Source organism: Varanus komodoensis, unplaced genomic scaffold, assembly GCF_004798865.1.
Source record: "Varanus komodoensis strain SLA01 unplaced genomic scaffold, ASM479886v1 scaffold42, whole genome shotgun sequence".
NCBI lineage: Eukaryota > Metazoa > Chordata > Lepidosauria > Squamata > Varanidae > Varanus > Varanus komodoensis.
In genome coordinates, this window is record NW_025335972.1 from 1,408,719 (window position 1) to 1,422,735 (window position 14,017).

Consider the following 14,017-nt stretch of genomic DNA (forward strand, 5'->3'; position numbering starts at 1 on the left):
TACTTTTTCTGTCAAGCCAAATACCCTCCTGAGATAACCTGAAGGGGCCCACATGCTGGCACTGGTGAGGTGAAGCTCAAGGTGGGGAGGGTGGGACACTGCATGGATCCCACCGCCCTTTTCCACTCACTGCCACAGCAGATAGAATGAAACAAACACTTCCAGCGACAAATGCTGGGGCAGAGCAGCAGGTGACCTGGCCACAACTGCCAGAGGGGAATGTTGTGTGTGCCATGGGATGGGAACATTGTCCCGTCAATAGTATGGAAATAAGGATCAGCTGCCAATCAAGTGGGCTTGTGTATACGGAGTGGGTGAGTGCTGTCCTGTTCTTTGCCTCAGGCAGCAAAACGGCTTGGACAAGTCGCGCCCTCTGCCATCTCCCTCCAGAAGGCTGTCAACAGAGGAACAAACTGCTCTTGCTACAAGTCTGAATGGATGACCTACAGGAAGTCTCATCAGCTGAGGTCAAGATCACTCAAACTGAACTAATTACTCCTCTACTTTGGGCAGCAATTTCTCCTTCTCTCCCACCCTGTTCGCTTTCCACTTGTTAAGACTTTCAAGACTCACATTAATGGTTTCTATTCCACCGTAAGCGGCTCGAACCCGTGGTTCTTGGATTGTCAGCAGATGGGTCCCGCTCACTGTGAGACTGGTACTACCACTGCAAGGAGAAGGGCAGGAAAGGAAGACATGGATTCAAATACGATGATGCAAAGGACAGGAAATCCATGGCTTTGAGAGCACCCCACTTTCTGTTCCCACCTTCATAAGAGCAACTTACTGAATCAGGAACACAGTTTGCACAAGTGCAGTCCTATGCAAGCAAATAGAGGAAAGTTTTCATACAATAAAGTGAAAAACTTGTGCTCTCTACTCCCTTTTATAGTTCAGCTATCCAGTGCTTCTTACTTTCTTTGAAACTTCATGTTTCTTGGTAGTGTAAAAGCAATCCTAAGAATTTTGACATGTCCATGAGACAGAGGTTTGTGTGCAAGTTTGTGTGCCTGTACAAATTATATCACACATACACATATATGTTTTTTCACCTGATGAATGACCCTACCATCTACATTTTGTCCTCTCAATGCCTTTAAACTTGAAATATATGTCTATAATTCAGAAATCTGTTTTTAATAATTGCAATATAATACTCGCCTTTGGAATAATATAAAGGGGAGAGAGAACAAGAAAAAGGAAAAGAAGAAAGGAGAGTCACAGCATATGTGCTTTTACACAGGCACACACTCCAATCAAAACAAACAGGAAGATGGAAACAGACTACATCATCTCCCACCCCAACTACCCTGAAATGTTGGATGAAGCATTAGTGTCTGGAGCGAAGGGTCAGAAAACATTTTTATAAGAGGAGGGAGGGAAGCCCTATCTTCCTGTTAAGAGTCAGGGGCTGGGAGGAAGCCTCAGGATCTTCCCCAGTAGGAACAGCTGAGGGAGGAGCTCAGCAAGGAAGTATTGGCTAGTTTATTATGGCAACTTCACATGGCACTCTTATCACTTACTTGGCAATGCTCCAGGTGGGCTCTATTGCTGTGACTACTGGGTCAGGACTGTACCGGAAGGAGACGGTGCCGTTTGCACTGATGTTTGCACGATCGATGCGCAGGCTAAGATTGGCAAGGCCTGGGCCTAGTGCTGAGTGGGGAGACAGGCAGACAATCTCCCCTGCGCTACGCCTGGGCAGAATAAGTGCAGGGGAGAGGGATGGGGAGAGAGTTAGTCACCATCTTGAAAAGCGCCCCCATCACAAATAAATTAGCCTTAAAGATAAACTCCCACCTTCCATTCCCCTCCCTCATCCTCTCTGTACCCTCTGAGTGTATACAGATTGTGCCCCTCCCATCATATAACTTAGATCTCAGGTCTTTCAATTATTTTATTTTCTTTATATCCATAAACAAACTGAGGGGATATCTGGTACAGAGTCACCAAGGGACCTAAATGACCGAGTGCAGATTTGAATCAAGGCCTAGTCTGATAACCCACTCATTTAATCAAGTAATTCTCCATTTATTGGTTCTACCTAGAAAATAGCTGCTGCAAACAATTAATGTGGTCCAGAGGATTAAACAAAATAAGGGTACCTGAATGACCTGCATTGATCACACTGGAACAGTTACAGAAAAAGCTTTATAACATCAAACACACAGAACATGTTCTTTTCTCTTTCTGCAATACTATCTTGAACCTAGCTACCGAAACATGAATATCTGATAGTAAGTACCTGATCAACCGACATGGTGCGCCACGGATTGCAACACTGACATTGCTCCCAGCATCCAGATGGGTCCCCAAGAGACTGATTTTTGTCCCACCTGAGGTGGGACCTTGTTCTGGGTCCACTCCATAAAAGCTTGGTGTCTACATGGGTAGAAATTGGTAACAAATTGCCTTCTGAACTTCACCAATCAAATAATTCCCCCTTTCCCAAGTTGTTTCCTTTTCAAGACTGAAATAACTACTTCTGGGATCCTGGACCCAGAAGATTATGCCTCCCTCTGCCCACAAATGCACTCTGATATTTAAAATGCAAGCGAACAATTTCTTTGGTACTTTAATGCCTATTATCTAAATTAAACTGAGTATAGCCTCCCAGCCCAGACCTTGCTTACCACAAAGGTGAAGGGAGTATCTGACTGGGTCCGGTAGTCAGCACTGCAGTCACCCACACAGAGTTCTACAGGCCCAGGAGGGGGGTCAGGCAAGAGCGAGGGTTCCAGTTCACAAACCAGCCTGAGGAGAGGCAGTGAGATTTGTCAGGAGATCAGAGCTCCCTTTTCCCCACAAATGCCCCCAGGCCTATCTCCCTCTTGCCCTTGTAGTATCCCCACACCATCCCACCATTTGCCTCTCCTGCTCCATGCAGGAAGGACTTGAGGTCTGGCCAGAACTTCTTCCTGAGTTGGTTCGTCTGTTAGGCAGGACCAGCCCAAGACATTCTGCTGCCTGAGGCAAAGGACAAGATGGCAGCCCCTCCCATTCCACAAACAAAAGCCAACTCTTTCTTCAGCACTAGCAAATGTGCCGCATCCCCCGCTAGAGGGGTCCCTAGTCTTTTTTTTTGCTCATGGGTCCCCTCTGAGCTTCATTTACCTCAGTGAACCTCCTTGTAACTGTTGTTAGCTGGAAAAAAGGTACATTACCATCTGCACTGTTTATTAGTCTAAACTGGTTTCTAATGCAGATAAAATTTAATGTTTAAAATTACATTACAAACTGACTTTTTCATTAAGGTAGTTACTGTAAATTGTAGTAGTTTTCAATGTTTATGCTGCAGCAGTTAGCACAGAGAATGAGATGTGAGGATTAAGACAAACTGATTGTATGCCTGGAGGTTAAGACTGGCTTGCCCCACAGAAATATGGCACCTAATGTGGCCCCCTAGAAATATGGCATGGCCCCCTGGGGGTGCATTTGGCCCCCATTGAGAACCACTGCTCTACTGCACCTGAAGGCAACAGGCTAGTTTAGGGGGTACACACCAGGCTGCCAGTCCACATGCTCTCTCCCTCATCTTCCTGCCACCTCTAATCTTCTGAATACAGCTAGCACCCCTCCCTCAGAAGTATTTTCTCAAGTCCTGAGAGATGTCTTCTGTCTCCTCAGCATTACTGTTTTCAGAAAGGTCTTCAGCACATCCTCTAACTTTGCCAGGATACCAGGAATACTTTTGGCATGGCCTAACCTCTCCTCCTCAAGTCTCTTTGCCAAAGACAGGACCAGAATGCCTGCCTCCCAGCACAAAAAAAGAAGTATAGATAGGTTTCTCCAATTGCGGGGGAGGCTGGCACATCAACTTTGATTTAGACTAGGAGGGCACTTTCCCCAAGTCTGGATGCCCAAATTGTCTTCAGACAAGTTGCAATGAGCTTAGCACAATGTGGATCTTGCTTACACATACAAATACTTCAGAGCTTTAAGCCATGAGTCCTCAAACTATGGCCCGGAGGCTGGATCCAACCTGCCATTTATCCGGTCTGCCTCAGAGGTTTTCAATGCGCCGTGCGCGCACTCGCATGGGGAGGCGGCGGCTTGCTCGTTCGGAGATCGTTTTGGACTCACTCGAAGAAAACGATCTCCAAGCGAGCAAGCTGCTGCATCGCGCGCGCACCACTGTTGAATTGCAGCATGTGCCCACCCCCACTTTGCCTCGCCTTGCCTCACCGCACCAGCCCGCGCGCCCCACCGGCACCTTTCAACTGATCCCTGGTGAAAAAGGTTGAGGACCCCTGCTTTAAGCTATCAGAAACTCAAGCCCAGTTTGACATGTTAGTTCTTGGAGCTTTATGTCAGGGTTTACCTGAGAGAAAGAGAATAATTGGGAGTGGGAAACCTATTTCTCAAGCAGGGTTTAAGTGGGAAATACGCCACATATATGTGAATTCAGACAAACAGGGCAAGCAGAGACAACAGGTCCTATTTTAAGAGACAGAAACATAATTTGTTGACCTTCTATGCAATTTAAACATATATTCTGAACATACAACTGTGCAGATGAAAGTATATCTTTTCATAAAGAATCAACTGCATGGCCTTAAACTCATTCTATTGAATATATTTTCCAGTCCTGTAGCCCAATCTGGTACCCTCCAGATGTTTTGGACCTCAGCCTCCATCAGCCCCAGACAGCATGCCCAATGGCCGGGAATTAACATCCAAAACTTCTGGAAGGCAGAAGGGTAAGGAAGACTTGTAGTCTCTCTTCTTACATTTCTTTTGTAATTTTGTTAATAATAAATAACATTGTTAATGGTAAATCTCCCAGATGTAAGAGAAAGTCAGGTTGCTTACCTGTAACTGTTGTTCTTTGAGTGGTCATCTGTGCAGTCACACATAATGGGTGCTGTGCCTGCACAGTGCCTGTTGCCAACCAGAATACCCAAGCTGCAATGGTTTTTGGCGGGAACTCCGTACCCCTCCCCTCTGGTGCTATATAAGGCAGAGCGCCCGCCATGAGTGCGTGGGAAAACACGGATGAACCCAAGAGGAGACCGCGGAAGTGCGATATGGCTGCAATATAGACCTTGATCGACGTGGGTTTAAGTCCAGACTGATGCAGGGAGAGCAAGAAGGAGAGGATATTATCGACGGAAGCTAATTCCGGAGTAAAATAATTGGCTTTCGCAAACGTGGTGAAATCTCTCCATTTCTCCTCATAGGATCGGTGAGTGGGCGGTCGAAGGGCAGATTGTAAGATAAAGTCGATTTCCTGCTGTGATGTAGCTTCGGAAGATATTCGGGTAGGTTCTTCTGGTACTGAATGACATTCTGGCGTCGGGACCGAGGAATCCTGTTGAAGTACGTTGGAGTCGACAGAGGCAGTTAGTGCAGGAGCCACGCGGTAAGGTTGAGAGTGTTGAGGTCAGGGTGAAGTATTGTCCCTTTCCCTTGTGTAATCAGGTGGGGATCCGTGGTAGATGAAAGAACATGTGTTTTGACAGCCTGAGAGCGGTGGAGAACCAAGGTTGGTGGGGCCACCAAGGAGTAATGAGAATCAGGTGTGCTCGGTCCCGAGCAGCCTTCTCTAAAGTGTGAGTGATCAGCGGGATCGGTGGAAAGGCGTACAGGAATGAATCTGACCAACTCACCATCAAGGCATCCCCTAATGAGTTCGGACCTGTTCCTGCCCTGGAACAATAGGTCACACATTTTGAGTTTGACGCTGTCGCAAACAGATCTAGTGTTGGGGTACCCCATCGGGTAAATAAGTCTCTGCACACTTGATCGTCCAGTTCCCACTCGTAGGTAGACAACATTTTCCTGCTCAGGGTGTCTGCTTCTTGGTTGTGTATTCCCACCAGATGGATTGCCGTTAGTGAGATCCCTCTGGGGATACACCAGTCCCAGATCTGTATGGATAGCTGAGCCAATGGTACCAATTCCGTGCCGCCCTGTTTGTTCAGGTAAAACACAGTAACCGTGTTGTCGGAGGCTACCTGTACCAATCGGTTTCGTAGTACAGGTTCGAAAGATCGGAGTGCTTTGAAAACTGCCAGCAGCTCGAGAATGTTGATGTGATTGAAACTCTCGTGTGCTTGCCAGGTGCCTTGTGTTCGTAGGTTGGAACAGTGTGCTCCCCATCCCATGAGAGATGCATCGGTGTGGAGCGAGATGGAAGGCTGTTGCTGGTGAAATGGAACACTGACTGTGAGATTGTCTGGGTTCATCCACCAAGTCAGCGTCTGGCGAACTGAAGTAGGGGAGAAGCTGTCTTGGGGAATCGCGGAGGGGCTGGAAAGCCACACTGAACCACAATTGGAGTGGCTGCATTTGTAGTCTGGCATTCAAGACTACAACGATTGTGGAAGCCATGTGGCCCAACAGTTTTTGTATGAGCAGCGCCCGGATCCGACTACTTCTCTGGACCTGATGGGCTACTGAGAGAGTCTGTCCATATGGGTCCATGGCAAGTATGCCTGTGCTTGAACCGAATCGAATTGCGCTCCTATAAATTCGATGACCTGTGAAGGAGTGAGACAGGATTTTTCGGTGTTAATAAGGAGCCCCAAGTTCCCCAGAAGAGTGCATGTAGTGTTAACATCTGCAACAAGTTGGTCCCAAGAAGAAGAGACGATAAGCCAATCGTCCAAATATGGATAAAGCTGAACTCCTCACTGGCGAAGGTAAGCACATATTGGAGCCATACACTTCGTAAATGCCCTAGGGGCTGTAGGAAGTCCGAAAGGGAGTACATTATATTCAAAAATGTCGGAACCGACTGTAAACTGGAGGAACCTCCTATAAAACGGGTGGATGCTGATATGAAAATAGGCATCCTTCAAGTCAGTGGAAACGAACCAATCATCTCTCTCTAGCAGAGGAAGGATGATTTGTAGGGTGGTCATACGGAATGTTTTAGTCGTGATAAAGGCATTGACGCCTCTTAGATCAAGTATGGGGCGTGAGCCGCCATCTTTCTTCAGTACCGTGAAATATCTCGAGTAGAAACTGCAAAGTTCATCTGAGTAGGAGATTTGGCGGATTGCTCCCTTCTGAAGTAATTGAGATACTTCTTCTCTAAGGATTTCCCATGGGGCGGTGTATAACATCGGTCCCGAAGAAGGAACAATATCGATCTCGATTCTGTATCCAAACTCAACTATAGAAAGGACCCATTTGTCAGATGTGATGGTCTCCCAAAGAGGGAGTCGGCTTTGTAGCCGGCCCCCATAGGGAGGGGGGAGGGGTATAGTGGGATGGAGAAGATTGGTTCGCAGTGTCTGTCAACATTGCCTCTTATCGGCAGGTTGGCGGCGGCCCTGTTGATACTGGGCAGCCAGTTGGGAATAGTTCCGCTGTTGCTGCTGGGGGAACTGTTGTTGACGTGGCTGGTATCGATGCTAAGGCTGATATCTAGGGTATTGGGATTGTTGCCACTTACGGCGGTTCAAGATGGGGATTTCCATCTTTCTGGCGGTGGCTCGAGCATTATAGATATGCTCGAGCTTGTGATCCATCCGATCATGGAAGAGGCCCATCGAATGGCATCCCCTTGATCCGTTTCTTGGTCTCTTCTGGGAAGTTGCATGAGCGCAGCCAAGCATGTCTTCGGAGAGCAACTGAGCCAACTAGAGCGCGGGAATCGCAGTCGACATGATGGCGGGCTGTGGTGAGCTGCTGAATCGCCAGCTGCATCGGCTCTCTTATGAAGACACGGGCGAGATCACGTTGTTGCTCTGGGATGGACGAGGTAATCAAGTCCAGTCGCTGCATCAGAAAATACTGATACCTCTCCATCGTCTGCTCGTAATTAGAAATTCTCGAGCCCCATCCCATTGCCGCATAAATTTGCCTTGCCATGAGGTCGATTTTTCTCCCTTCTCTATCCCTGGGGACGAGTGGTCTCTATTATCTCGCGCTTGGAATGATTCGACCACGATTGAATTGGGCTTCGGGTGCCATAGAAGAAAGGGAATGTCCTGTTCTTTGACTTTATACATGGACTCGTACCTCCGCGATGTCGATTGAGTTTGATCAGGGGAAGTCCATGTATCTTCCATAGCCTCCTGTAAGGTTGTAATCAGTGGGATGGTAATTGTGGATGATTGCTCCTTATGGACAATATCATAGAAGTTGTCCTTATTTGTATTGGGCTGATGCTCAACCTCGATCTCCAAGGCTCTTGTCAGTCAGCCCATAAGCTCACCAAAGGTGGCTTAGGACTCTTCGGGCAACCCAGGTCCCTGGGTGGAGATGACTGCTGCAGGGGATGTAGAGCAGTCATCCGAGTCCTCCGATACCGAATCATATGGGTAAGGTGGGCTGGAAGATGAATGAGCCAGAGGAGAAGGATGGCGGGAGGTTGTTGGGGCCGAAGTAGATGGAGCTTCCATCCTGGATTGATGGGATTGATGGCTGTCATCCCTAGGCATGTAGTAACCGAATGGAGGTGGTCCCCAGTATTGAGGTTGAGATGCCTCCGGTCCTTCATACAGCATCGGTATCCATGCTCTAGTGGACTGTCCCAATGAGCGGCACTGCTGGACAGGCTCGACTGCCATAGTCCTCCTGGAAGCCTCCGGGGAGGATGGCACTGGAGTCGGCAAACGGGCTGGTTGATGGCACGGCAAGGACCTTGGGGGAGAGTCACGAATCTCCCCCTCCGACATCGACCCATGAACGATTGGTTCGGGTGGATGTAGCATAATCAGGTCCACCGGCTCAACTCTCTGTGAGGATCCTGGAGGTGTGACTTGCATCATCTCCCTCGGTGTCGGTGCCGAAGCTGTCGGGACCAATGGTGCTGTCGGGACCGACAAAACGGTTGAATCCGAATCCCTTCGTGGTTCCGGAGTGGGCCTGCGTTTCTTAGCAGCCTTGCCCAACTTATCCTTTTCAGCCTTCTTCAGGACCAATGGATCCCCGTGGTCAGAATGCTTCCGCTTTTCCTTTTGTTTGCGCAAGGAATGGGAGGAGCGAGAGATCTCCTTGGAAGCAGCTCCCTTGGATGGTCGAGGGGAGGTTACCATAGAAGGCCCGGCCGACATAGGCTGAGCGGCGAGCTCGTCAGAAGCTAGCAAGGCCTGATCCCAAAGGATCTTCCTCAGCCTATTCTCTCGATTTCTTCTGGCCTGTTTGGTAAAGGCTAGACAACGCCTGCACTTATCTGTGCGATGCCCTTCTCCTAGACAAAGGAGGCAGAGCTCGTGTGGGTCAGCTGGGGACATTTTAGCCCCACATTTTGAACACTTTCGAAAAGCCACACACTGAGCCATTGCCGAAGGGAATAGCAAAGATAAGGAGAAGAAAAAGAAGAAAATACTAACTATATGTTTGTTTGTTTTTTAATAGAACAGTAAGAAGGAAAGAAGTAATCAGGAAACAAGGAGAAATAACTTGGATTCAACTAGGGGAAAATGATTAAGAATTACCAGATACGAGAAGACAAGGTAATGGCTCGAGGCAATGTGATCGGCAGTCGAAAGAAGACTGAGGAAAATGGCGGGTGCTCCCCCTTATATAGCACCAAGGGGGAAGGGTGCAGAGTTCCCACCAAAAACCGTTGCCGCTTCGGTATTCTGGCCAGCAACAGGCACTATGCAGGCACAGTACCCATTATGTGTGATGTACAGAGACCATGAAGAAGAACTGGGTGTTGCAACTGAAAAGCACTCTGCACATGCTCAGTTAACAAGCTTCATGCATTCCAAGATGCAACACTGGCTTCTGAGGTAAGCCTTGGGAGCTAACCTGAAACAGCCACAAGCAGATGTCAAGGAATTAAACTAGTTATATAATTGCTGCCAGGGCATCATGTTTCCCTGCTGCAATGCAGCCCACAGAGACTTCTAGGTGAGAGCAGGTACAGTGGCTTCAGTGGCAACCCTATGCACACTCGTCCGGGAGTAAGCCCTTTGAACATAGCAGACGCACCTCTGAGCAAAGCTGTATAGGTTGGTTCTGCAGGAGTGCCGGACAGAAAATCCTCGGTTCAAACCTTTTCACCTCTACAAACTCACTGGTGGCTTTGGACAAGCCAAGGAGTTCACAGGCTAAGTTCAGATGATCTGGCAAGAGGCCTTCCCTGTGCATGCAGCCCCTTCTCCCCTCCCCTCACATGAGCCATGATCAGGGAGCCTCATCAGCCATAGTATCTTATTTTGTTCAAACTGGGAAACAATGGTTCCTGGCTGAGTCAGAATGCCTAAAAATTTCCTGCTTCCATTCCTGTGCTCTGCTAAGGGAGCAGTAATGGGGCTGTGTGCACATGGTGCGCATCTTGGCTGCTCCTCTTCTGATATGCCTTTCAAGGGGCCCTAGAAGGATCACATACAGCTGCACTTAACATTCCCCCCGCCTTTGTATGCCAGCTTTGGAGGTTCTCATCTGGAGCAGAAGAGCTGCAAAGAGAAGGGGATCTGTACTCTAATTTTCCATCATGGGAGAAAAAGCAGCTGAGTGGAGAAATTTAAGGGCAGGCTGGGCAGGGGAAAAAAGCAGGTTGCTTACCTGTAACTGATGTTCTTTGAGTGGCCATCTGTGCAGTCACACATATGGGTGCTGCACCTGCGCAGTGCCTTTGGCCGGAAGATTGATAGCTAGCGGTTTTTGCAGAAAGCTCCGCTCCTCCCGCCCTATCGCTTATATAGAGCGGAGCGTCCGCCATTTTGTTCCGTCTTTGAAGACTGGATGTTCGCCCCCATGTGGAAAAAAGGAGTTTCTACTATAGATAATATCGGTACCATGAAAGAAAAAATGGTACAGTACCAATGAAAATATTTCCACTCACCGACACCGAGCGGGGACGGCGGGTGGGTTGTGTGACTGCACAGATGACCACTCGAAGAACATCAGTTACAGGTAAGCAACCTGCTTTTCTTCGTCGTGGTCTCTGTGCATCACACATATGGGTAGATTAGCAAGCTTACCCTTAGTGAAGGAGGGAAGGTGTCCTTAGCGAAGAATAGGTAAGAGAACGGCTCTGCCGAAGGAGCAGTCGTCTGGTACGAACATCCAGCCGATAATGCATAGCAAATGTACATGGAGTAGCCCAAGTGGCAGCTCTACAGACATCATCAATTGGAACTCCTGACGCGAAAGCAGAAGACGTAGCAACAGCTCTAGCAGAATGACCCCTTGGCATTGTAGGCAAGTCAATCCTAGCCAGCTGATAGGAGGGAGTAATTGTATGGACTATCCACTTGGAGAGTCTTTGAGGGGTAACTGGAAGGCCCTGATTTTGTTCAGAGTATTTGAGAAAGAGCCTGTTGGAATGTCGAATAGACTCAGTCCTTGATCTGTAGAAGGCCAGGCAGCGCCATACATCAAGTGTGAGTAAGGATCTCTCTAGCGGATTCGTGGGAGATGGAAAGAAGGCAGGTAAGACAATGTCTTGTCCCATGTGAAAAGAGGTGACCACCTTAGGAAGAAAGGATGGATCCATGAATAAGACAACTTTTTCCCTGTGGAAATTTAAATATGGAGGATCTACTCACAGAGCTCACTAGCTCTTCGAGCTGATGTTACTGCAACAAGGAATGCCGTTTTCCAAGAGACAAGACGTAAATCGATTGTCACCAAGGGTTCGAAAGGAGCCCTTGTAAGCGCTTGTAAGACCACGGAAAGACTCCACGTAGGCATCACTAGTCTAACCGTCGGGTTAAGGTTATAAAGTCCCTTAAGGAATCTCTTTATAAGTGGTTGAGAGAAAATGGGCAAGCTTTGAACTATGCCACGGTAATAGGAAATTGCTGCCATATGCACTTTAATAGAAGATGACTTCAGTCCGGAATGGTGAAGTTCTAATAGGAACTGAAGGATTTGATTTATGGATGCTGAGAGTGGAAGAAACGAACGAGACTCGGCAAAAGTAGAAAATCGCCACCACTTAGCTGCGCATGATTTCCGTGTTGATGGTTTTAACACAGAATCAAGAATGTGCTGAATGTCCGGAGGAAAAGTTGTCGAATCCGATGGAACGTTCGCTGAATCCGATGACGGGGGGAGGACAAATGGATTTGAAGCATGGAGCATCATGTCGGATCCGAGGACAGGATCCGAATCATGTGTAAATACCATTGGTACTGAGTTAGCTGTTATCGGATTCGCCAAGCTTTCAATTTCAGCGACGTTAAATCTGGATGGCGAATTGTGCCTTCTCGCTGGGTTATGAGATACGGAATGAGTGGAAGATGAAGATATTCTGCTTGAGAGATGTGAAGAAGCGTTGAGAACCAGGCCTGATGTGGCCACCAAGGTGTTATGAGCAGTCCCGTGGTCCCATCGTGGATTATCTTCGGTATCACTCTCATAATGAGGGGAATCGGAGGAAAAGCGTAAAAATTCAGATTGTTCCAAGGGATCATGAAGGCATCCCCTAATGATCCCTGTCCGATTCCCGCTCTCGAGCAAAAATTCTCGCATACCCTGTTCTGTCGGGTGGTGAATAAGTCTATGTCTGGGAAACCCCATCGATGGAAGAGGTGGTTGCATGTCTGGGAGCCTAGTTCCCATTCGTGGGATGTGGACATGTGTCTGCTCAGAAGATCGGCTTCCACATTGTCTGTGCCAGCAAGGTGTACTGCCACCAGAGTAATGTCTCTTGGGATGCACCATTCCCAGATTTTCATCAATAGTCTGGCCAGAGTTGGAGACTTTGTCCCACCTTGCTTGTTCAGATAACGGACCGTAGCAACGTTGTCTGAGGTTATCCGAATGACTCGATGTCAAGGAACATCTTCGAACAAACGTAGAGCCTTGAATACAGCCAGGAGTTCCAAGAAGTTGACATGATTCTTGGATTTTCGGCGATTCCAAGCGCCTTGAGCGCATAGATCGGAACACACTGCTCCCCATTCCAGTAGGGATGCATCGGTACCGAGGGTCACTGAAGGGCATCGTGGTCAGAATGGAACCCCCACGGTTAGGTTGGCTGGAACTGACCACCAGAGCAGAGAGTGGAGAACAGAGGATGGAATCCGAATCAACTTTGTCGGTAGATCCCTTTGCGGCTGAAACATTTTGTTGAATAAAAGCTGCAGAGGACGAAGGCGAAGTCTGGCATGTGGGACCACGGCAACTGACGCAGCCATATGCCCCAAAAGTCTCTGGATGGACCGGGCAGGAACTGTCATGTCTCGTCGCATTCGATGGATGTGCTGAGCAAGAGTCTGTTGTCTGTCCGGAGGAAGGAAGGCTTTTGCCACCGTAGAATCTAGACGGGCTCCGATGAAAGTAATCGTTTGTACCGGGAGAAGAGAAGATTTCTCATTATTAATACATAGTCCAAGATCCTCTAGCAGGGCACAGGTCATATGTATCAAGGCAAGAAGTCTCTCTCTGGTTTGGGAGACTGGCAAGCAGTCATCAAAGTAAGGGTAAATTTGCACACCCCCGAGCCATAGAAAGGCACAAACAGGAGCCATACACTTGGTAAATACTCTCGGAGCAGTAGCCAGTCCGAAGGGCAACACTGTGAACTCAAATAGTTGGGATGCGACAGCAAAACGAAGGAAATGCCTATGACAAGGGTGAATGGAAATGTGGAAATAAGTGTCCTTCAAGTCCAATGAGGCGAACCAATCCTCTTTCCTCAGCAACAGTAGGATATTATGAAGGGTGGTCATCCTGAATTTTTTCGTTGTGATAAACCGATCAATATTTCGTAAATCCAAGATTGGACGAAGACCACCATCCCGCTTCGGGACCATAAAATATCTCGAATAGAATCCGTGAAGTTCGTCTGTCTGAGTTAATTGACGAATCGCTCCTTTACGAAGAAGCTGTCGAACTTCATCGAGCAATACCGGCGAGCATGAGGTGAATCGGATCGGGCTCGATGGAGGAATGATGTCAAATTCTATCCGATATCAGTGCTGAATGATGGACAATACCCACTGATCAGATGTGATGGACTCCCAAATGGGGAGTCGGCTTCTCAGCCGGTCCCCAGATGAGAGGGGGGTGGGTAGAGTAGGAAAGAGAGGAATGGTTCGCCCATCCTGTCAACGTTGCCTTCTATCTCTGTTGAAGCGACGACGGCCTTGTTGGTAACGTT

General features: G+C 48.1%; 2 protein-coding genes across 2 annotated transcripts in view; both read right to left on the reverse strand.

Moving 5' to 3' along the window:
* The window catches only part of PLXNA3 (plexin A3), an 82,893-nt gene that overhangs the window by 24,200 nt on the left and 44,676 nt on the right, over window positions 1–14,017 (reverse strand). Inside the window, exons 15-18 of the mRNA XM_044443756.1 lie at window positions 2,634–2,754; window positions 2,246–2,382; window positions 1,524–1,697; window positions 574–667 (exon numbers count right to left, since the gene is read on the reverse strand). Of these exons, the coding sequence (XP_044299691.1) occupies window positions 574–667; window positions 1,524–1,697; window positions 2,246–2,382; window positions 2,634–2,754 (526 nt within the window). The remainder of the gene's footprint in view (window positions 1–573; window positions 668–1,523; window positions 1,698–2,245; window positions 2,383–2,633; window positions 2,755–14,017) is intronic.
* LOC123030127 (pollen-specific leucine-rich repeat extensin-like protein 2) lies at window positions 327–10,417 on the reverse strand. Its single transcript, XM_044443765.1, has 2 exons — window positions 8,082–10,417; window positions 327–337 (listed from the first exon to the last, which is right to left on the reverse strand). Exon 1 carries the CDS (start codon window positions 9,234–9,236, stop codon window positions 8,178–8,180), a length of 1,059 nt encoding a protein of 352 aa, XP_044299700.1. The 5' UTR covers window positions 9,237–10,417; the 3' UTR covers window positions 327–337; window positions 8,082–8,177.